Source organism: Leuciscus leuciscus (genome assembly GCF_965113295.1).
Source record: "Leuciscus leuciscus genome assembly, chromosome: 7".
Taxonomy (NCBI): Eukaryota; Metazoa; Chordata; class Actinopteri; order Cypriniformes; family Leuciscidae; genus Leuciscus; species Leuciscus leuciscus.
Window position 1 is genome coordinate 713,750 of NC_138731.1, and position 22,751 is coordinate 736,500.

Genomic DNA, 22,751 nt, shown 5'->3' on the forward strand with positions numbered 1-22,751 from the left:
TTTATTCATTTAGCTGACGCTTCTATCCAAAGCGACTTACAATTGCTATATATGTCAGAGGTCGCACGCCTCTGGAGCAACTAGGGGTTAAGTGTCTTGCTCAGGGACACATTGGTGTCTCACAGTGGATTCGAACCCGGGTCTCTCACACCAAAGGCATGTGTCTTATCCATTGCGCCACTACCACCCCTTAATTATCATTACTCAGTACTTAAATGTATAATTACACTGTAATAATGACACCTTAAAATAAAGTGTAACTGGTGAAGTATTTGCACTAGAGAAAATAATTTAATATATAGGCTAGAAGAAGGTTAAATCTGTCCCGCAGAGGAACAGAACTGATATCAAGAGACGTAATCCTCCAATCAGAGCTTCACACTTGCACAATACGGAAATATCTGCTAAGTGTTTTACTTATTTTTCTCAACCTGGCAACTCTGTCTCCACTGTGGATAAAAGCGCTGGCTTTTTGAAAACATCAGTAAGCTTGCAGTTTGGAGATCTCCAGTTCAATATCCTATTCACCGAAAAGTGTAATACATCATGTCTGTATTGATTTACGGGCCTGAGAGAGAGATAGTTTGTCCATGTATGAATTACCTCAGTCTGCGTCACGTTTCTCTATTAACCGTGAAGCTGTGAGTTTAACTGCTTCAAAAACAGTGATGTTACCAACACCTTGAGCTCTTCAGTGGTGATGCTATTTTATTGATAAAAATTGCAGGCCAGCATTAAGAAGTTTCAGACTTCAAAAGAATAACATAATGCTTGGTATTTTAATGTGACATGATATCACAATAATATCAATTGCAAGAGCTCTTTTCAGCGATCTTTTTTAATCTTTTTTTTTTCTTTTTTTCCACTGTAACAGAATGTAAAAAAGACAATACTGCACATTTGTGATCTGTTCTCCCAATTTAATTTACGACATATCCCATGAATAATTCCAAGGGCGTAGATTTGGTTTGAACATTGGGGGGGTTGAAGTTTGGGTATGCCTCCTGATGCCCCCTTTTCATGTGATCATGGTATAAATATTGGGGGGGTTGTAATGCATATATTTAAGTATTGGGGGGGGTTTCTCCCCCCAACCCCCCCACAAACTACGCCCCTGAATAATTCACTGAAATGCACCTAGAATCTCCCATTTTCCTCCCCAAATCCTCACGTCTCTTTCCAGGTGTTTTCACACGGATACTTTCAAATGAAATTGTCTCCCCTTTTCACCTCTAATCCATATTAGCAGTGTTTACTGGAATGTTTCTAAAGCCGACAAATACAATATTTATTGTCTGGAAAATAACAGAAATCACTTTGAAATATTATCACTCAATGTTCCAGTTAATGAGCATTTTTGATTTAAGCAACGCATGTTACATATACAGACATTTATTACTAGAGTGATATTTCACACATCCTTAATATTGCTGCAGAAATAATCAATATTTTGATGTTACTCATGGTCTGTTGTAGTAATTTGTTAATGCTATTACATTTTTAAAATGTCCTTTTAATATTCAATGGTTGAAAGGGAAGTAGAATAATATCATCTCATTGTACCGGTTTATGAAAATGCTTATTATTGCGTTCTTAGAGTACCGGAAGCTTGCATACAGCAAAGGTTTTATCAGAATACGTATGCAGTAGGCCGTGAATAGAGTCCATTCAGACCTTTCAGTCTCTACTAATGAGCTGAAGAACTGAACCAGGTGTGTTAGATGAGAGAGACAGTGGCTGAGTCCCAATTCGGCTACTTATACTACGACCTAAAAGTATGTACTTTTTTTTGTGATGAAAAAGTACATACTTTTGAGTGTGTAGCAAAAGAGTATGCACGTTCTGGGACATACTTCGATAACGTCATGCAACGTAAACGAGAACGTGGTTGCCTAGTTACGCACACCGACTGTTAACAAAACATTTGACATTTCATTCATTCTTATATATCCAATATAATTTTATTTACTATTCCCATCTTTTTTTCCACAATACATTTACAATGTGTTTTACCAAATTGAGGAGTGAAGCAGGGCGTCGTCGTAGATCAACCAAACGCAGGTCGTGTGTGAGGCGGCTGGTTCTGACGTTCATGTGCAAATGTGTGTAACGAAAGCTACTTATTTTCTGAGTTAAAATATTTAAAGTTTATGGTGTAACTATTGTTTAACGTATGTTATACTTAATCTTATACTTATATATAATACTTAAAAATACCCTGATGAAAATGAACCATGCTTTTACTATAGTAAAAGTGTAGTAACCATGTTTCTTTGGTTGGACTGATAAAGTTAACATTTGTACAGCCACAGTATTACTACAAATAAGTCAGACAGAAACATCAAAAGAAATACATAAAAAAGACACTTGCATGACACTGTACTAGAGCCTTTTTATTTATTGTTTTGTAGCCTGCAATGAGGCGCTCAGTATCTTCATCGGACCCTACAAGATAAACACGGTGCTTTTTTGGCACAACATAAACCCATTAATATTACGAGACAATAAAATATAACTTTAATTAGGGTTAAACATTTGAATTCTTACACTTAAAAACTGAGGGCGCATCTCCGCTGCTGCATCCGACTGCCATGTCTACATCATCACCACCATCACCACAAAGCTCCTCCCTCCCGCACGCAATGGGTTGTGGGCAATATTAGCCGTTAGAGTGTGCATTGATCTGCACTTCGAATTCTAACCGGAAATAGTAGACCATCCGGGTATCTTTGGAATACTCATTTCAACATACTACGATTTGGGACGTACTAATTCTAGTTTCGCATACTATTTAGGACGGATAGTATGCGAATTGGGACTCAGCAATACACTCACCTAAAGGATTATTAGGAACACCTGTTCAATTTCTCATTAATGCAATTATCTAATCAACCAATCACATGGCAGTTGCTTCAATGCATTTAGGGGTGTGGTCCTGGTCAAGACAATCTCCTGAAAAACTGAATGTCAGAATGGGAAAGAAAGGTGATTTAAGCAATTTTGAGCGTGGCGTGGTTGTTGGTGCCAGACGGGCCGGTCTGAGTATTTCACAATCTGCTCAGTTACTGGGATTTTCACGCACAACCATTTCTAGGGTTTACAAAGAATGGTGTGAAAAGGGAAAAACATCCAGTATGCGGCAGTCCTGTGGGCGAAAATGCCTTGTTGATGCTAGAGGTCAGAGGAGAATGGGCCGACTGATTCAAGCTGATAGAAGAGCAACTTTGACTGAAATAACCACTCGTTACAACCGAGGTATGCAGCAAAGCATTTGTGAAGCCACAACACGCACAACCTTGAGGCGGATGGGCAACAACAGCAGAAGACCCCACCGGGTACCACTCATCTCCACTACAAATAGGAAAAAGAGGCTACAATTTGCACGAGCTCACCAAAATTGGACAGTTGAAGACTGGAAAAATGTTGCCTGGTCTGATGAGTCTCGATTTCTGTTGAGACATTGAGATGGTAGAGTCAGAATTTGGCGTAAACAGAATGAGAACATGGATCCATCATGCCTTGTTACCACTGTGCAGGCTGGTGGTGGTGGTGTAATGGTGTGGGAGATGTTTTCTTGGCACACTTTAGGCCCCTTAGTGCCAATTGGGCATCGTTTAAATGCCACGGCCTACCTGAGCATTGTTTCTGACCATGTCCATCCCTTTATGACCACCATGTACCCATCCTATGTACAAATATACAGGGAAGTATATTTATAGTAGATCGACTAATAAGAGTGATTGGTTGATCATTTTGTTTTATATGCTTTCTCCTGTATCTGTATCTCTCCCTAATGTGTTTGTGTTGTTGGGCTGCATCTCCCGTCTCGCGAGATGCGTTCCGGGCGAGACGGGGTGTCACGTGATTACACGTCACCCAAACAGGAACTGAGAGGGTGTTTTTAAATATATAGGACCGGCATACCGGCAATCGGGAGAGCGCTCATTCATTTACGATACGGACACGATCGTAGTGGATTACCTGTCTTTTTTGCCTGGCTGTTTTTGGAGCGTCGACTGCGATCCTTTGTGGAGTATATCCTTTCATTGAAGTGTGGATTACTTATCCGGGGAACTTTAAACAGCTGGAGACACCACAGATTCTGCTCACGGATTTACCATCCTTGCCGGTGAGGCTGATCTGACTTTGCAAATAGTACACGCTGGACTGAGAGACTTGTACACACACACACACACACACACACACACACACACGCACACGCACCTTTATTCACGAGTGTGCAATTGGTTTACTGGGTTTATACTGTTGTCTTATAAATATACTTTGGGCTTTTTTGCTATTCTATTTGTCTTATTTTGTGTTTAAAACTCCTCCATTATTTTTGATTTATTCCAACGGGACGACTGTTCTCCTTTTATAGTGTAAACTCCACTTAGTTCTTAGGGGAGTGTTACAACTGTACTAAAATGGCCCTCACAGTCACCAGATCTCAACCCAATAGAGCATCTTTGGGATGTGGTGGAACGGGAGCTTCGTGCCCTGGATGTGCATCCCACAAATCTCCATCAACTGCAAGATGCTATCCTATCAATATGGGCCAACATTTCTAAAGAATGCTTTCAGCACCTTGTTGAATCAATGCCACGTAGAATTAACCCCCTGAGGTCGGCGGTATCGCCGGCGATACCAGCTCGCTTTTTTTTTTATCAGTGTAAAAGAAACTCATAAATACTCTGTTGACTTTGATTTTCCATAGGAGTTTCATACATCAATCGATTCTGTTAAATGTGTATTATTTTTGTGTATACTCACAATAAAAACAAAGTGTTGTGCTTTTTGCCAAATAAAGAAAAATAAACACGAAGCGAGTTCTGCCTTCTCTCTGCCAGTGAAGTCCATTCTGAAACGCGTCCGAAAATTAACAATAACTGAGCGAATACTCAGTCAAACAGGCATACAGACACACAGGCATGAAGCTTGAATTCTCTTCTTTTAAATGAAGTAATTTATATAAAAAACTAATATTCTCATCTTGTGAAATCTGTATTAAAAGAGAGCGATTCCAGTCGAGCTCATTACAGCTCATTCAAATGTAATGTGACCCCGCCCACGGAGAGCACGCGCTATTCAAACGCAAATGATTGAGGCAATCCACGCAAACCTGTGAACGCCCCCATATCAGCTCGAGAAAACACAAGTTTATTCAGATCATTACTTGTTTACACCGTCTCGCAGCGCTGTGAGGAATAATAATAATGGAAAATGTACCTCAGAAGTGCGGGTATATCGAGGAGCGAGCTGAGGAATACTGTAGTACGTTTTTTTCCTTCTCACGTGAATCGGATTTCTGTTTATGAATGAATGAACGGCAGAGATGCGCTGTTTACCACAGCTCGCAAAAAGACAGTTTAAATTTAAATCGCGTGTGTGAATGAATGAATGATCTGCTTTTAGCAAACTATTTTGCTATACTGAGTAAAAATCGACTGAAATATGTTGAAATAAAATGTATTTGTATAAGCAACGTATTAAACTGCAAATTAACATTTATATTCCTTATAATAAAAACTAAAGACCTATGTTACAGACAAATGAAAGACAACATTTCGTTGACTAGTTTTGGATAGATTACACATTTTTACTGTAAAATATCTGCCACCTCAAATAAGCTTTTGTTTGCCAATTTTTGCTAATATGTTAAATATAGTATGTTTTGTCAATGTAGGCTATATTCGAAGTAATGAATCCTTAACTTTGAAATATGTATGATAAAATGGATACTTTAGTTTTTACAAAGAAAGATTACACTTCAATTGTTGTTGTAATTGTAACCTTTTTAATAAAAAAAAAAATATTTACAAGGTAGATGTAAACAAATTTTAAAAGGTAAATATAAGCCTTTTCTTTAAATAATTTTTATTGTGTTTTATTATTGACAAATTTGGGGAGAGGATACATATTCCAAAACTGAAAATACAGTATGAGAATTAACTGCACAATTACTAGACATGTTTTCCTTGGATATTATACAATTTGCAAGCAAAATTTGTAAAAAATAAAAATAAAAAAATAAAAAATTGACATGCTTCCAACTGTGAACCAATTTGGTAGAATATATATATATGTGATTACACTGTATTCAGCACAAACTCTGCTACAATAATATATCAGCAGCATGTATGTAAAAGTTTGTAGTTTTGAGATAATGACATTTATGCGTGGTTTGTGAAAATACAAAAAAAAATTCTCACTGAAATAAGGCCATGAAACCCATACTGATTATTTCTTCACAAGACTTTTGAAAATTGTATGACATAGCCTAGAATATTTGCTCCAAAACTATGTGAAAATCACCCTGACTGCTCATTCAGATAAGACAATATATTGATTTAAAATTTCTAAGACGTGTTTTGTGTGACAAAGCCATATGCGAAGAGGCGTGATCATCTCATGAATATGTAAGCCTTCAACACCTGAGAAAGACAAAGACACTCCCCTAACGGCCCTATTAGGAGCGATCAGGCCCTGTCATTCAGAGCAACCTTGCACAAAGAATGAGGAGATTTAAAAAAGAATGGCTTTTAGATTGTTTGGATTTATTTACAACACAACACAATCCAAAAATACAAATGACAAAAGAGCACATTGAAAACAATGATCCAAAGACAGAGACCTTTGTGCCATTCCTAAAAACATTGTACATACCTTTCATTTCCAAGGTGTTTGATTTTCACTTTACCATGTTCATGTACAGAGACTCATGTGAATGTTGAAGTCAGCAGGACTCAGTTGCATCAGGGCCCTGTTAAAAAAAAAAAAAAACTGTAAACATACTGATATCAAGAAAAACTATAGGGCTGCACGATTTTGGGAATAGATTTTAGATTTTTCTGGTTAAAATTTCTTTTTAAAATTCACAGAATACACACACACACACACACGTTTCCAACAATATATAATGAACACCAGGTTTGTTGTGCCTTGTAGGCATAGGCTACGCAGTGCTGCATAAAATAATAATAACAATAAATTAAATCTTCCAAAAGATTTCAAGAACAACTACGCTAGAGAAAAATATATTGATTATCATATGTTACCTCAAATGTTTCCATTCGTTATGATGATATGAAATGAGATAATAGTAAAAACATAAAGCCTAATGTTTGGTGCATTTTTCCTTTCAAACGCAATCGCGCTCCAAAATATGATACATTAAAACCCACAGCGCGCTCCAAAATATGATACATTCAAACGCCATGGCGCTCCAAAATATTAAACATTATGGTTATACATATCTATGTTTGAGCAGATATCCACAAACAGTATTTAACAGGAAACACGGGTCTAAATAGTATAATATTCACCATATATCTAGCAACAGTTCAACTGCAATGTGAAGTTTATGCAACAATACCATAAACTAATAAGTAAGATTCCCTTTCAAGGGAACTCCCGTTGCGTCGAAAAGCTGACGCTATGGGAACGCTTTGCGTGATGACGTCTTGAAGCACATGTAAAATCAGTCCAATGGTGTGGCGGAACGTCAGAGGCGGGTGACGTCACGTACCAGGAAGCTATAAAAGCCGGCCCGAAACAGAAAACGAAAGCTTTCTGAGTCTTCAGTTGCGCTCTGTGTTGAATCTGTCCTTGTTATTTGGTGTTGTCTGTCTATATTATATATATATATTCAGTATGGCGAGCAAGCAGCAGTTTAGAGTGTGTGTCCATCCCTGCCCGCGTTATTTAACGGGAGGTGATACTCACACTCTTTGTGTTGTTTGTTTGGGTGAGGAGCATGCCCAGTCAGCACTCGAGGGTGGTGACTGTGTGCATTGCGACGCGCTTCCATTGCGTTCGCTCCGATCCCGCTTGGCTCGGTTCACGATCGCGATCCCGCGATCGTGATCCGATCCCGATCGCGTTCCCCAGGGCTCGGGTCCCGCCGCTGCCGAGGCACGGCGGCAATCACAGACCTGGGGTTCGCAAATGGATCTATCAGTGGATGTTGAGACGGGCTCTGCCTTATCTCAACATCCTTCTGATAGATCCAGTGCCTCTCATCAGGGTGTGGAAGCACGCGCTGCGGTTTCTTCCCCCCCGATGGAGGCACCAATACTGCAACTGTCCAGCTCTGAGGAGTTGGATGTTGTGAGTATTGAAGCTGAGTCTGAGGATTCGCCACCTCAGTCTCATGCGTTTGAGGAACTGCTCGATGTTATTACTAGAGCAGTTGACAGACTATCTATTGAGTGGCCAGAGGATAGGCAGGACGTTCGTTCGAAAAGTAAGCTCGACGAACGCTTCCTGCCATCTCGTACACAGCCTCAGCGAAGAAGCCTTCCGTTTTTCCCCGATCTCCACACCGAGGTGTCGAAATCGTGGGGAAAACCGGTTTCATACAGAGTGTATGCACCACAAACATCCCACTATTCTTCCATTCACAAATATAAAGAATATGGTTATGGGGAGATGCCGAAGGTGGAGGAGACGCTTGCGAGCTATCTCTCTCCAGCAACGGCATCTTCCCTGAAAGCTCCTTCACTTCCCTCTAAGCCAGTAAAATTCACATCATCTCTGGTTCATAAATCGTATGCAGCCGCTGGTCAAGCTGCAGCGTGTCTGCATACGATGTCTATTATGCAAGCCTATCAGGCAGAATTATTGGGGGATTTAGAGGAGGGCGGGGGAATTGGTCCTGACACAGTGGCTGAACTACGCAGAGCCACAGATCTGTCTCTCAGGGCCACCAAGGAGACCGCTAAATCAATCGGGCGGTCTATGGCAGCCCTGGTGGCCACTGAGAGGCATCTGTGGCTCAATTTGAGCGATATAAAAGAGAAAGAAAAGCACGTTCTCTTAGATGCTCCGGTTTCCACTGTTGGTTTATTTGGTGATGCAGTAAACAGTGCGGTAGCTAAATCTCAGGAAGCTGCTAAACAGGCAGCTGCATTACAAAAACTTCTCCCCCGCCGTTCTTTCATTGAGGCTGCTGAGCGGGAGCAGCCTCACTCCTCTAAAAAGAGCGCTGAACATCGTGCCACTCAAAAACAGAGTGTGTCCTCTCGTGCTCCCCCACAAAAATCTCGGGGACACGGAGGGCGCTCTCAAACCCAGCAGTCTTCGAGGGGTAAAACGGATCTGCGGACCGTTATTACCGCCAAGAAGGCTGCTGGGAAAAAGTCCTGATGTCTGAGGGCTCAGGACAAATGAGGGTAGTCCCCCCGAAGCAGAGCGGTTAACACCTCTTTTCACGGTGCCCGTCTCTCTTCGGTGCCCTCAGGGGACCGTTCTGCCAACCCTGCCACCTCTGGTGTTACAGGGCGCAGCGGTCTCCGGCGAGCACATATCTCAAGGTCCACCCGGAAACGTAGTGGCCTCGGGATGCCCGCCCCCTCTGAGGAGGGTGCTAGAGCAGTCTGTTTGGTCGTTCCCTGCCGGTGCGCCGTTACAGGGCGACGAACCGACTACTCAACAGCAGGAGAAAAATACGGTGCCGTCTCTCTTCGGTGCCCTCAGGGGACCGTTCTGCCAACCCTGCCGCCTCCGGTGTTACAGGGCGCAGCGGTCTCCGGCGAGCACATATCTCAAGGTCCACCCGGAAACGTAGTGGCCTCGGGATGCCCGCCCCCTCTGAGGAGGGTGCTGGAGCAGTCTGTTTGGTCGTTCCCTGCCGGTGCGCCGTTACAGGACGACGAACCGACTACTCAACAGCAACAAAATCCAGAAACCAGTCTCGAGAGACTGGTACCTCTAGTAGAATCTTTGACAGCGTGGAAGCTACTGTCAAATGTTTCTCGTTGGGTCCTGCAGACCGTGGAAAAAGGGTATTAGATACAATTCTATTAACGCCCACCGCGGTTTATGGGGGTCCTGCCCACAGTGGTGGGCCCCGAGCAGGTTCTGGTTATGGAACAGGAAGTAAACACTCTGTTAGAGAAAGGGGCCATAGAATATGTACCCCCCTCCAACAGGGAAACCGGGTTTTACAACCGGTACTTCATAGTTCCAAAAAAGGACGGGGGATTGCGTCCCATTTTAGATCTTCGAGTTCTGTACGAGTACATGCAGCTCAAGTTCAAAATGTTAACCTTGAGACAAATCGTGCCACAGATCAGGTCCGAGGACTGGTTTGTCACGATAGACCTCAAGGACGCATATTTCCATCCGTCCGTGTCATTGGAAGTTCCTGAGGTTTGCTTTCGGGGGCAAAGCATACCAATATCGAGTTCTTCCATTCGGCCTAGCTTTATCACCCCGCACTTTCACCAAATGCGTGGATGCAGCTCTGGCGCCTCTGCGCCTCCGGGGTATTCGCATCACGAACTACATCGACGATTGGTTGATTTTAGCTCAGTCGCATTAGATGGCGGTTCAACATCGAGATGTTGTTCTCGCCCATATGAAAGAGTTGGGGTTACGGCTGAACGCCAAGAAGAGTGTGCTTTCTCCATTTTAGAGGACCACTTTTTTAGGCGTGGTTTGGGATTCAGTGTCGATGCAGGCGCGCCTGTCATCGCCACGCTTCGATTCCATCCTGGCAGCTGTGAGAAGTGTAAAGCTAGGCCAGCTACTCACTGTCAAACAGTTCCAGAGACTGTTGGGTCTCATGGCAGCAGCTTCCAACGGGATACCTTTTGGACTGCTGCACATGAGGCCCCTGCAGTGGTGGCTCAGGACCAGAGGGTTTTTCCCCGAGGGGCAACCCATTTCGCACAATCAAGGTCACGCGGTGATGCCTACGTGCCTTGGTTATGTGGAAGAAACCTTGGTTCCTGTCCCAGGGCCCAGTGCTGGGAGCTCCTTGTCGTCGCAAACTGCTAACGACGGATGCTTCCCTCACGGGTTGGGGAGCGATCCTGAGGGTCGCTCATCTCAAGGTCTGTGGGAAGACCATCATCGTTCCTGGCATTCTATAGCCTAGAGATGTTAGCTGTCTTCCGGGCTCTGAGGAGCTTTATCACAGGTCTCAGGGGACACCATGTGTAGTACATACGGACAACACGTCGGTAGTCGCCTATATCAAGGGGGTTTGCGCTGGCATGCCATATCCTCTTGTGGTCCCAGGGGAAGTTGCTGTCACTCAAGGCAGCCTACATCCCCGGGGTCCAGAATATAGGAGCAGACACTCTGTCGAGACAGGGGCCGAGGCCCGGGGAATGGTGGCTCCACCCCCGAGGTGGTGGAGCTGATATGGAAATTATAAGTGGATCTGTTTGCGTCTCGAGAGACGTCTCACTGTCCACTTTGGTTCTCCTTCACGCATCCAGCTCCTCTGGGACTGGATGCTATGGTACAGACGTGGCCGAGGCTACGTCTGTACGCCTTTCCCCCAGTTGCTCTGCTCCCGGGAGTTCTGGAAAGAGTTCGCAGGGACCGGGTTTGCCTGCTTTTTATAGCCCCGCGCTGGCCGGGCAGAGTATGGTTTCCCGATCTTGTGTCCCTCCTCGACGGGCATCCTCTGGAGTTACCCGTCAGGAGGGACCTTCTGTCCCAGGCAGAGGGCTCGATATTTCACCCTCGGCCAGAACTGTGGAACCTGTGGGCTTGGCCTCTGAGGGGGCCCAGCTCATAGAGTCAGGTCTCTCAACCGAGGTTGTTGAGACCATTCTACAGTCCAGAGCTCCCTCCACGAGGAAACTTTATGCCCTGAAGTGGAGAGTATTCACTTCTTGGTGTAGTGACCGTCGGTTGGACCCAGTCCACTGCCCAATTGGTACAGTGCTGGAGTTCCTGCAGGAACGGTTCACTGCAGGTCTGACCCCGTCCACTTTAAAGGTCTATGTGGCGGCCATAGGTGCTTACCACAGTCCTTTGGGTGGAATGTCTGTGGGGAAAGACCCCTTGGTATCTCGTTTCCTTCGTGGCACTTGGAGGTCCTCCTCCCTTTCGAAATCGGACCAGGAGGCGAATAATTTGCTTTGCCCTGTTCGGGCGTTAGACGCGTATGTCCACAGAGCTGCCCTGTGGCGTAAAAGTGACTTTTGCTCCCCTAACAAGGGAGGTCCAGTGTCTAAGCAAAGGATGAGCAAGTGGGTGGTTGAGACTATCTCACTGGCTTATGAGGCGGCTGGACAGCCTTCTCCTTTGGCTGTCCGGTCGCTCTCTACTAGGAGTATGGCGGCCTCTAAGGCCCTTATATCAGGAGTATCGTTACAGGACGTCTGTGATGCGGCAGGCTGGTCCTCACCGCACACCTTCGTCAGGTTCTACTCTCTGGATTTAGACTCTACTCTAGGGTCTCATGTTTTGTCTTCTTAGTGCTGCTCACATGATTACACACAGGACAGACATTTGTAGCTATGGAGGCGTTGGTATAGACGTTCCCATAGCGTCAGCTTTTCGACGCAACGGGAGTTCCCTTGAAAGGGAACGCCTCGGTTACGACTGTAACCTCGGTTCCCTGAAGAGGGAACGAGCGTTGCGTCGCCTTGCCATATCTCCTTCATGCCTGTCAGCGCGACTTCAGACTTTACGAAGCTTTCGTTTTCTGTTTCGGGCCGGCTTTTATAGCTTCCTGGTACGTGACGTCACCCGCCTCTGACGTTCCGCCACACCATTGGACTGATTTTACATGTGCTTCAAGACGTCATCACGCAAAGCGTTCCCATAGCGTCAGCTTTTCGACGCAACGCTCGTTCCCTCTTCAGGGAACCGAGGTTACAGTCGTAACCGAGGCGATTTCTTACCTTACATCTTTCTTGTCTTCAAATCGCGTTCTTCTTCTTCTGATGTAAATCCAATGTAAGCTCAGACGTGTCTTCCAAACTCGACGAAAAGCAGAGACTTGTGAAGTGTTTTGGTGTTTTGTGTTTGAGGTAACGAGGGCGTTCGCGTTCCATGTGGAGATTTGCATGTGAATCTCTTTTGCGCGAGTGGGTGTGTCGAATTAAAAAGTAATTAGCAAGCGTTTGAGATACTGGACATCCTGTTGGTTTTATACAAATTACTTAAACAGAGAATATTTGTTTTCAGTTTGAATCCGATCATTTAAAAGTACACACTTAAATGTGTATAAAGGTGTATGGCTCATAAATGTGTGACAAGTATTCGCTGAGTTTTGTTTCAGTTTATAGACATGCTCAAGAAAAAAAAGTTCACCGCGACGGAGAGGCAGAACGCACACCCTGTTTATTTTCTTTATTTTACAAAAGCACAATGTTTTGATTTGATTGTAAGTGGACACATACAAAAGTAGAAATATCACAGATTATTTTTTTATATTTCTTTTTTCTGTATAACCATAAATGACGGAGTAATTTAAGTTTATGTTGCTGCTATGTGAAAAAAATCCAGCAAAACGCGTCGGCGCGTTTCTCGACCTCAGAGGGTTAAAATCAGTCTCAGCCAATGGACTACAACATTCACTGTTTTGGTAGTGACATGAAAATGCAGGACACGTTTTTTTTAGATAAAGTTTCATGATTTAAAAATAAAATAAATATTTTTTTTAAAAATATATTTTTTTTAAATATTTTTTTTAAAACAAGAATGGAAAAATTTGCAAAAATTTTTTCAATATCATTTTCACAAGTTGAAATTTAGGGGTTAGGGGTTGGGACAGCCACCCCTTAATTGAAAGTAGCCCATAAATGATTATTTTATATATATAAAGCTTACTGATATCTTAAATATTATTGTGGGTTTCAATAGATAATTGAAGGATCTTAGTAAACATCTAAGATTTTAATAATTAAATGCTTTTCAAATGTGTTTTTTGGATGAGGGTGTCACATTCACTGTCTGTCTTCGTCCTGTTCACTACACTTCCCAGAATCCTCCTTGTCTCCACACCTGAACTCACTCCCTCAATTACCCACCTGTTCATCATTATCATCATCTGCATCACCTGTCTTGTGTTCATCTGTGTGTGTATATAAGTTCCTGGTCTTCACTTGTCTTTTGTCGGTTATTGTTTGTGCACCAGCACACTGTTGAGTTACCGCCTGTTAATAAACCTTTGTTATTTTGGTACTTCGCTTGGCTTTTCTCCTTCCTCAACCCGGACCTGACAGAGGGACAGCAGTTTGCACCAATTCTGTAGAATGGCCCATATATGCCCCGCTAGGAAAAATTATAAAACAAGGAACTGCTAAATTACTGAACAAAATACTGCAAAAAAAAAGTTTTTTTTAAAGTTTGATTAATATGGACATTTAAGTAAAAAAACCAAAAAAAAAAAAACAAATGTTGTATATATAAAAGGGTATGGAATCATATTTTTTTCAAGTGCTTTTTATTAGGAGCGGTGTGGTGCTGGAGGGCTCCAGCATACATTTTGCCTAGATGTCCAGATGTCTAGAACTGGCCCTGGAGTAAACTGAGGGCATAAATACACAGGGGAGTTATCAACAGAAAAGAGAACAGGTGCGTGAATTAATTAGGAACTATGGAAACTAATAAGATCAGGGAACACAGGCAAACTAGAGCAGGGAAAACAGAACCAAAACACAATGAAACTAAACAGAAATAAACATACACCTTTCTGTGAGGTAATTTTCAAAACACACACACAGAGAGCGAGAAAATGACAATTAAATTAATCTGTTGTACTTTTAGAGAAGCTTTTGTTTTCTAATAAACGTATTAGATCAAATTATAGCTTGATAAAGTTTGTACCAGCTACTTTTGCCATATACTGTAAGTAGATGAACTATCTACTTTAATTGAGCTATATATTTCAGTTTAGCTTAGGTATAATGTTTCTATAGAGGAGGTGATAGCTAAGCCAAGTTACCACCTACTCTATAGAAACATTATACAATACATTATACGATACATTATACGTTACTGTGTGAGCATCTTCACAAAATATTCTGAAGGGTCCTGTAATTCATTCATATTACCAACATGATGTGACCAATCTCATCTCTTTTTTGCACTTGTGAAGTTGTACTCCAAAGCTCATTGAAGGGGAACCTTGTTGTGGTAATTGTGACTTTATATCTTACAATGTGACTTTATATCTCAGAATTCCAACTACTTCTCATAACTATATCTCACACTGCAAATTTGTATTAAAATCTGACTTGTTTTTTGCAAAGTAACCTCATACATTGTGACAATAGCTCACAATTGCAACTCTATTTCTTACAACTGTGACTATTAATTGATGTCACAATTGTGAGAAAATTGCATTGACAATATATAATATCGTAATAACCTTTTGGTTTTTTTGCTCTGAGGTGGAAAAGTGCTTCTGACGTTCCTCACAGGAGGTTGTTAAATCTGACACAGAGACACTGAAGATTCAGGATAAACCCCAAATCCAGCATAGAGGGGTCCAGTGAATGTGGTGTTGAATGTGTATATGTGTGTGAGTGTGTGTGTGTCAGAGACGCTGTAGAAGGACAGAGTGCCGGCCGACACGTCCACATACACTCCTACTCTATTAGAGCGGGCTGAAGGCCCAGATACATCAGTGCTGTTATTATTGAACCAGACAGTGTAATTCTTATCAGAACAATACAGACTCCAGGACTTTTCATTGAGTCCAAACCAACAATCAATCCCACTTTTCCTGCTGATTTCTTTATATGTCACTGCTACATGACCTGAGCCACTCCATTTAACCTCCCAGTAACAGCGTCCAGTCAGACTCTCTCGACACAGAATCTGCTCCTGGTGCTCAAATCTCTCTGGATGATCAGGATACGGCTGATAATCTTTCACACATGTTGCCTTTCTGTTGTCCTCAGACAGAATGAGTTGAGTGTGTGCTGTGTTTATATCCAGTGTGAGACCACAGGCATCTGAACACAGAAAAACAGTTCAGAACAACTATGACATCATTAAATATGGAGAGGTGTGTGTTTGTGTGTGCATGAGAGGACTTACATTTTCTCAGTCCTGGTTTGTTTCTGAAATGTCCTCCATGGTCCAAACTATACATTGACAAATCATATACACAAACAAAAATGATTTGTTATGATGAAAGATTGTTAAATTAGGAGTATGCTAATCTTAATTGAAAGACAATGAAAATTCTGTCATCATTTACTCTCCCTCATGTCATCCTAAACCCATCAGACCCATCAGATTATCTTTGAAACACAAATTAAGATATTTTTAATGACGCCTGAGTGATTTCTGTCCCTCCATTGAAAGTGCAACAAAACTTTTCAAGATCCATTAGTTCTTTCTGAAGCTCAAACGTGCTGCGTAACACGAGAATGAATCTTATTGGTTCTTTCTGAAGCTCAAATGTGATGCGTAACAAGAGAATGAATCTCATTGGCTCTTGCTAAAGCTCAAACGTGCTGTGTAACACGAGAATGAACCTCATTGGTTCTTGCTGAAGCTCAAACGTGCTGCGTAACACGAGAATGAACCTCATTGGTTCTCGCTGAAGCTCAAACGTGCTGCGTAACACGAGAATGAACCTCATTGGTTCTTGCTGAAGCTCAAACATGCTGCGTAACATGAGAATGAATCTCAGTGGTTCTCACTGAAGCTCAAACGTGCTGCGTAACATGAGAATGAACCTCAGTGGTTCTTGCAGAAGCTCAAACGTGCTGCGTAACACGAGAATGAACCTCATTGGTTCTTGCTGAAGCTCAAACGTGCTGCGTAACACAAGAATGAACCTCATTGGTTCTTGCTGAAGCTCAAACGTGCTGCGTAAGACAAGAATTAACCTCATTGGCTCTTGCTGAAGCTCAAACGTGCTGCGTAACATGAGAATGAACCTCAGTGGTTCTTGCTGAAGCTCAAATGTGATGCGTAACATGAGAATGAACCTCATTGGTTCTTGCTGAAGCTCAAACGTGCTGCGTAACACAAGAATGAACCTCAGTGGTTCTTGCTGAAGCTCAAATGTGCTGCGTAACACGAGAATGAACCTCATTGGTTCTTGCGGAAGCTTAAACAAAATCCAAAATTTGTTTTGTCTTACGGGAAGAAAACATAGTAGAAACAAAATATGGGCGATCTTCTTTCTCAATGCTCCACTTTTGTGGCAACATCCAGTTGGTGAAGCTTGCTCGTTCTCATTGGCTAATCGCGGGTATCACGTCAGAGGCAGCCCGTTCAAGAGTAGTAAATATCAAACATGTTTGATATTTACGATTTGGGATTGTGCGGGCTCCAATGCGATCTAAAGCAGTACAAAAATCATAATTATGCCACACAATTGAGGATTGTTTGGACAAAAAGAAAAAGAAGCCTTGAATCGGACCACACCCCCCAGAACGTTGTGGTTGTAAATCGGGCCCTAAATCTGGCTTAAAATCTTTTATCGTGTGGCCAGACTTAGGTGACCTCAATCACATACAGAAACACATATGAGTCATAACTGCTAAACATACTTGAGAATATTCAGTGAGCAGTTTGGATCATTGAGTTTGTCATTGAGCAGCTGAACTCCTGATTCTCCTGGGTGATTGTAGCTCAGATCCAGCTCTCTCAGGTGTGAGGGGTTTGAACTCAGAGCTGAAGACACATAACCACAGCCTTCCTCAGTCACCATACAGCCCGACAACCTACAGACACACACACAGTTAGATCATCTACAAACACACATCAACAGACTGATCATCTACAGACACATCAACAGACTGATCATCTACAGACACACACATCAACAGACTGATCATCTACAAACACACATCAACAGACTGATCATCTACAGACACACATCAACAGACTGATCATCTACAGACACACATCAACAGACTGATCATCTACAGACACACACATCAACAGACTGATCATCTACAGACACACAACCACAGCCTTCCTCTGTCACCATACAGCCTGAAAACCTAAAACACACGAAACAGTCTAAGGCTATGTTCACACTTAGCGTCTTTTTTGACAAGAAAAAGTTGACAAGTTGGCAGCGTTCGGTTACAAATAGCAGCCGAGCGCGTCTCTTGTTGCTATAACAAGAGCTGGAACAGTAGCCTAGTGCTGTGTGATGCAAAAAATTTCGAGAAAGAGAAAGTTGGCTCTTGCGTTGGCTTTTGAAGTTACCGGGGAGGAGAATGTCGGTTCACAAAGACGTTTGTGGGTGCACGACAGACAGTTGTTCTTGTTGTCTTGTTGTTATGGAAACGACAGGTCTCGCTACTCGCTTGTCATTGGTCAGCTGTCAAAAAGGCGCTTGACGTAGGGCGTTCTTTTCAGAAAAGTTGAACTTTTTTCAACTTAAAAAGACGCTCTGAGCTGCAGAAAAAGACGCCGGCGGTGGCGTCTAAAAAAGCGCTCAGGACTTTTTTGAAAAAACGGTTTACTCCATAGGGTTATAATGTAGAACAGACGCTGGCAGTTTGAAAAAAGACGCTAAGTGTGAACATAGCCTAAGGAAAACGGTAACACTTTATTTTGATGGTCCCTTTTGAACGTGCTGTTGACTATAAGTAACTTTGCAACTATATGTCAACTAACTTTCATTGAAGTATTAGTAGACTGTCTGCTTAATATCTGCAAACACTTTATTGTGATGGTCCTCCAACAGACACTCTACTGACTGTAAGTATTTTTGCAACTTCATGTCAACTTAATCTAACCCTAACCCTACCAATCTATTAACTAATGAGTTAATGAGAGTTAGTAGACATGTAGGTGCAATGTTACTTATAGTCAACAGAACGTGTTAAAGGGACCATCAAAATAAAGTGAAACCAGGAAAACTACTAATTTATACCTATTAATATGTCTCTAAACCTACAAAGATGCCCTGAGTACAATTTTTTTTACTTATCTATGTTTCAGAGTTTTTCTCATTACACAGTAAACTCCCCAGTATTAAATGAACACTGCTCAGTGTTCTTATGTGTCCACACTAAAGAGTGTTCAAATAACACTGAAGCAGTGTTGAAGTTAATGAGATAATTAAGTGATGATTGAGCATTAGTGATGAACACCTGCTGTTAACAAGCAGAATCCCTGAAGGAAAGAGAAACACAAGAACTACAACTGACTACAATGACTACAAAGGAAGACAAAAACACAGATGACCAGATGCTGTTGGTTATTTATTGATGCTGATAAATTTTTAATCATTACAAAGTGAACTGATTCACAAATCTCATCACCAAAAGAAAGTGGCTTATTGCGATTAAAATAATTAAATTTTTCACTATCATCACTGTTTTACTACATGTCAGATATTATGAATTTTGACTTTTAAATACGTTGTGCATAATAAAAGTTTAGAAACACATAGACATCAAGAATAAACATTTGAATCTCAGTCTAGAGATAACCATAAACTAAATGATCTCCATGCAGCATATATGTTCTGGCTCTGTGGGCATCCTAATACAGTTCCCACACAAGCACATATACAACAGTTTTTTCTAGATTAACATGACGGTACAGGCTAGTCTATGAGATGAATCAAAGTAACTCCACAACAACTAAGTTACATAAATGTATCCACTAACCATTCAGAAACGTCCATGTACAGTCTAATATTTGCAGCCTCTTCCTGAGTCTCTCCATTTGAGTCTGACTCTGGTTCAAACATGTAAGGCTGCACTCCGCTACAGAGTATTATTGACATTTTGCCTGAGAGAAATTCGGCTGTTATGTTGTTCCAGCTCATTTGCATTTAAAGGGACACACAAAAAAATGGAGCGTTTTCCCACAGGGGCAACTTTGACAAGCTATAATAAAAAATCTGGGTGGTATTTTGAGCTGAAACTTCACAGCCACATTCTGAGGACATCAGAGATTTATATTGCATCATGTGAAAATGGGCATAATAGGTCACCTTTAACACTCTGAAGGACTGTTTACGCTACACTGATTTCAAATAAAAATTGAAAACCTTTTATGGGTTGTGGCCGTTCATTTACACAACAAAAACGTTTTTGGGAACCTAAAAACATAAAATTTTGAAAACATGATTATTTGTAGCATTCTATCTAAAAGTTTTTAACTTAACAAAACTTAACAGAACCTTAATTGGAACTGCTGAAATTTCCTTAATCAAAGTGCTAAAATTCATTCATTTCTATGCTTGAATCCCTAAAAATGAATCCATATTAGTGCTAAATATTCCACCTATATTATTCAAACTACTAAGATATCAACTAAGATATCAAAAGATAAAATTTTGCACACCTCAGTATCTCCAGCTGACAGTTTGGACTCTGCAATGCATCCGAGAGCAGCTTCACTCCTGAATCCTGCAGGTCATTGTTACTCAGATCCAGCTCTCTCAGGACAGAGTTTGAGGATTGTAGAGCTGATGACAAACTCTTACAACACTGAGTAGTAAAATTACAACCAACAAGGCTGAAGGAGAGAAAAACACATCCTAAACCTCATTCTTCAACTATTTCAATAATATCAGCTTCATTTTTGTAAAACATATTTAAATGATATTATTAAGACATGATTAAACACTCACAGTGCTTTCCTGCAGTTGACCACAGCTGGTATCAGTCTTCTTCTACCCTCATCTGATGTGTTGTATTTCTTGAGGTCCAGGTCATCCAGCACCTCTTCTGACATCTGAAGCATGTAGGCGATTGTTGAGCAGTGAGAAGGAGAGAGTTTCTTGTCTGAGTCTTTGTCTGATTTCACAAACTCCTGAATGTCTCTGGACAGAGTCTGATCTTTCACTTCCAGCAGACAGAGGAACAGATTGATGGATCTTTCAGTGGAGAGTCCATGTCCATCATTGATCTTCTCTTTAATGTACTGTGTGGTTCTCTTGATGCTCTCTAAACTGTTCTCTGTGTGAGTCAGTAGATCCTGTAAGAGTCTCTGATTGGACTCCAGTGAGACACCCAGCAGGAACCGCAAGAACAGATCCAGGTGTCCATTCTCACTCTCAAGGGCTTTATTTACTGCATCTCTATGCAGATTATGCATCACATCACAGAACTGCAATGTGTCAACATTTTTGATTACATAATGATAAAATGCATAGAAAGCAGCGAGAAACTCTTGAACACTCAGATGAATGAAGCTGTAGACTTTCCTCTGATGAATCACAGATTCTTCCTTAAAGATCTCAGTGCAAATCCCAGAATACACTGAGGCGTCAGTGACGTCTATGCCGCTCTCTCTCAGGTCCTCCTCATAGAACATCATATTGCCCTTCATTAGCTGATGGAAAGCCACTTCAGCAAGTTTAACGATCACTTCTCTGTTGGACTGCAGGAGTTTCTCTGGAACTCTCTCTTCATACTTCTGATTCCTCATGTTGATCTGAATCAGCAGGAAGTGGATGTACATTTCAGTCAGAGTTTGAGGTATTTCTGCACTCAGATCTTCTTTCAGGAGCTTTTGAAACACAGTGGATGAGATCCAGCAGAAGACGGGTATGTGGCACATGATGTGGAGGCTTCTTGCTCTTCGGATGTGTGAGATGATTCTGCTGGCTTGATGCTCATCACTGATTCTCTTTCTGAAATATTCTTCCTTCTGACGCTCATCGAATCCCTGAATCTCTGTCAGACGGTTGATGTATTTGGAGGGGATCTGATTGGCTGCTGCTGGTCTGGAGGTGATCCAGATGAGAGCCGAGGGAAGCAGATCTCCTTTCATGAGGTTTGACATCAACACACCCACTGATGAAGTCTCAGTCACATCAGAAACTTTCTGAGCATCTGAAAACATCAGTGGGATTCTGCTTTCATCCAGACCATCAAAGATGAACACAACTTTACACTCCTCATAAATCTTTGAGTCCAGATACTGAAGTTCAGGATGAAAGTCCAGCAGAAGTCTGTGAAGACTGTACTGATGATCTCGGATCATGTTCAGCTCTCGTAATGGAAGCACAAACATGAAATCTGCATCCTGATTGGCTTTTCCCTCTGCCCAGTCCAGAATGAACTTCTGCACAGAGACAGTTTTCCCAAATCCAGCGATGCCTTTAGTAAAAACAGTCTTGATTTGCGCTTTCTCACGTCCTGGTTCAGGAGAGGCTTTAAATATGTCATTGCAGTAGATTGGAGTGTCTTGTGAGTGTTGTGTTCTGGCAGTTTTCTCCATCTGTAAAACCTCATGTTCTTCATTCACTCCTCTCTCTCCCTCTATGATGTAGAGCTGTGTGTAGATCCTGTTCAGGAGGGTTTGATTCCCCTGTTGTTTGATTCCCTCAAATAATCTCTCGTACTTGTTCTTCATGCTGGTTTTGTGCTGGTCTTTGACTCTCTGCAGGTCTCCAGTCTGTCTGTGTGTCTGCAGGACTGCTTCAGTTTTGTCCTGCCTGATATGGGTCTGATAGTGGGATGAAGAGGATGGCACAGATCTGATCATCCCATGAATCTCCCTCCTGCTGAAAAGAAAAAATCAAAATAAAAGAGCACGGATACAGTGATTACAATGACTGTTGGAGACCATCAGAAATAAATTGGTTACTGGATATGATTTTGACACCCCCCGTGCAGAGCATATGTTGCATATTTTAGAGTACATTTAGGTGTTATTTCATTGAGTTTCTTAAATAATTATTAATCTAACACTGCACTACAGTAAAACAGCAAGTACAAGTTTATACTAACAAAGGCTCAAGGGTCATTCTTGCATCACTGAATGTATGGGGTTCCATCATGGATCTGTTACTCTTCACAGACACACCGCTGGGTTTTGGAGAATCTGATCTCTGTCTCTTCCTCCTACTGATACTGAGAAGAACAAAACAACATTTGACATATATTTGTTGTATAGCTATATACAATATAAATGACTTTACTAGTTATGTAATACAAATTTTGAAGATTAGATGGTAAGATGTTTCCATTGAGGTATAGTAAAATTTTCAAGAAAATGACTGTGCCTCTCTGAGATGGTACCAGAGATGCCGCTCACTCACCAACTGCAGGCTTCTG

The 22,751-nt window shown here is 41.9% G+C and overlaps 2 protein-coding genes across 4 annotated transcripts in view; both read right to left on the minus strand.

Moving 5' to 3' along the window:
* LOC309502698 (protein NLRC3-like) overlaps window positions 1–22,751 on the minus strand; it is a 98,744-nt gene that overhangs the window by 69,683 nt on the left and 6,310 nt on the right. For 2 of the 3 annotated variants that reach the window (XM_082175169.1, XM_082175168.1), the window contains exons 4-6: window positions 22,425–22,547; window positions 20,318–22,198; window positions 20,029–20,202 (exon numbers count right to left, since the gene is read on the minus strand). In XM_082175169.1, the coding sequence (XP_082031295.1) occupies window positions 20,029–20,202; window positions 20,318–22,198; window positions 22,425–22,547 (2,178 nt within the window). Of the gene's footprint in view, window positions 1–13,892; window positions 15,711–15,795; window positions 15,843–17,264; window positions 17,439–20,028; window positions 20,203–20,317; window positions 22,199–22,424; window positions 22,548–22,751 lie in introns of those variants that run through there. The other variant, XM_082175167.1, reaches the window with a different exon arrangement.
* Window positions 225–22,751, minus strand: part of LOC309502702 (protein NLRC3-like) — a 109,356-nt gene continuing 86,829 nt past the window's right edge. Inside the window, exon 8 of the mRNA XM_082175179.1 lies at window positions 225–1,674. The gene's annotated coding sequence lies outside the window, so the exon portion shown is untranslated. The remainder of the gene's footprint in view (window positions 1,675–22,751) is intronic.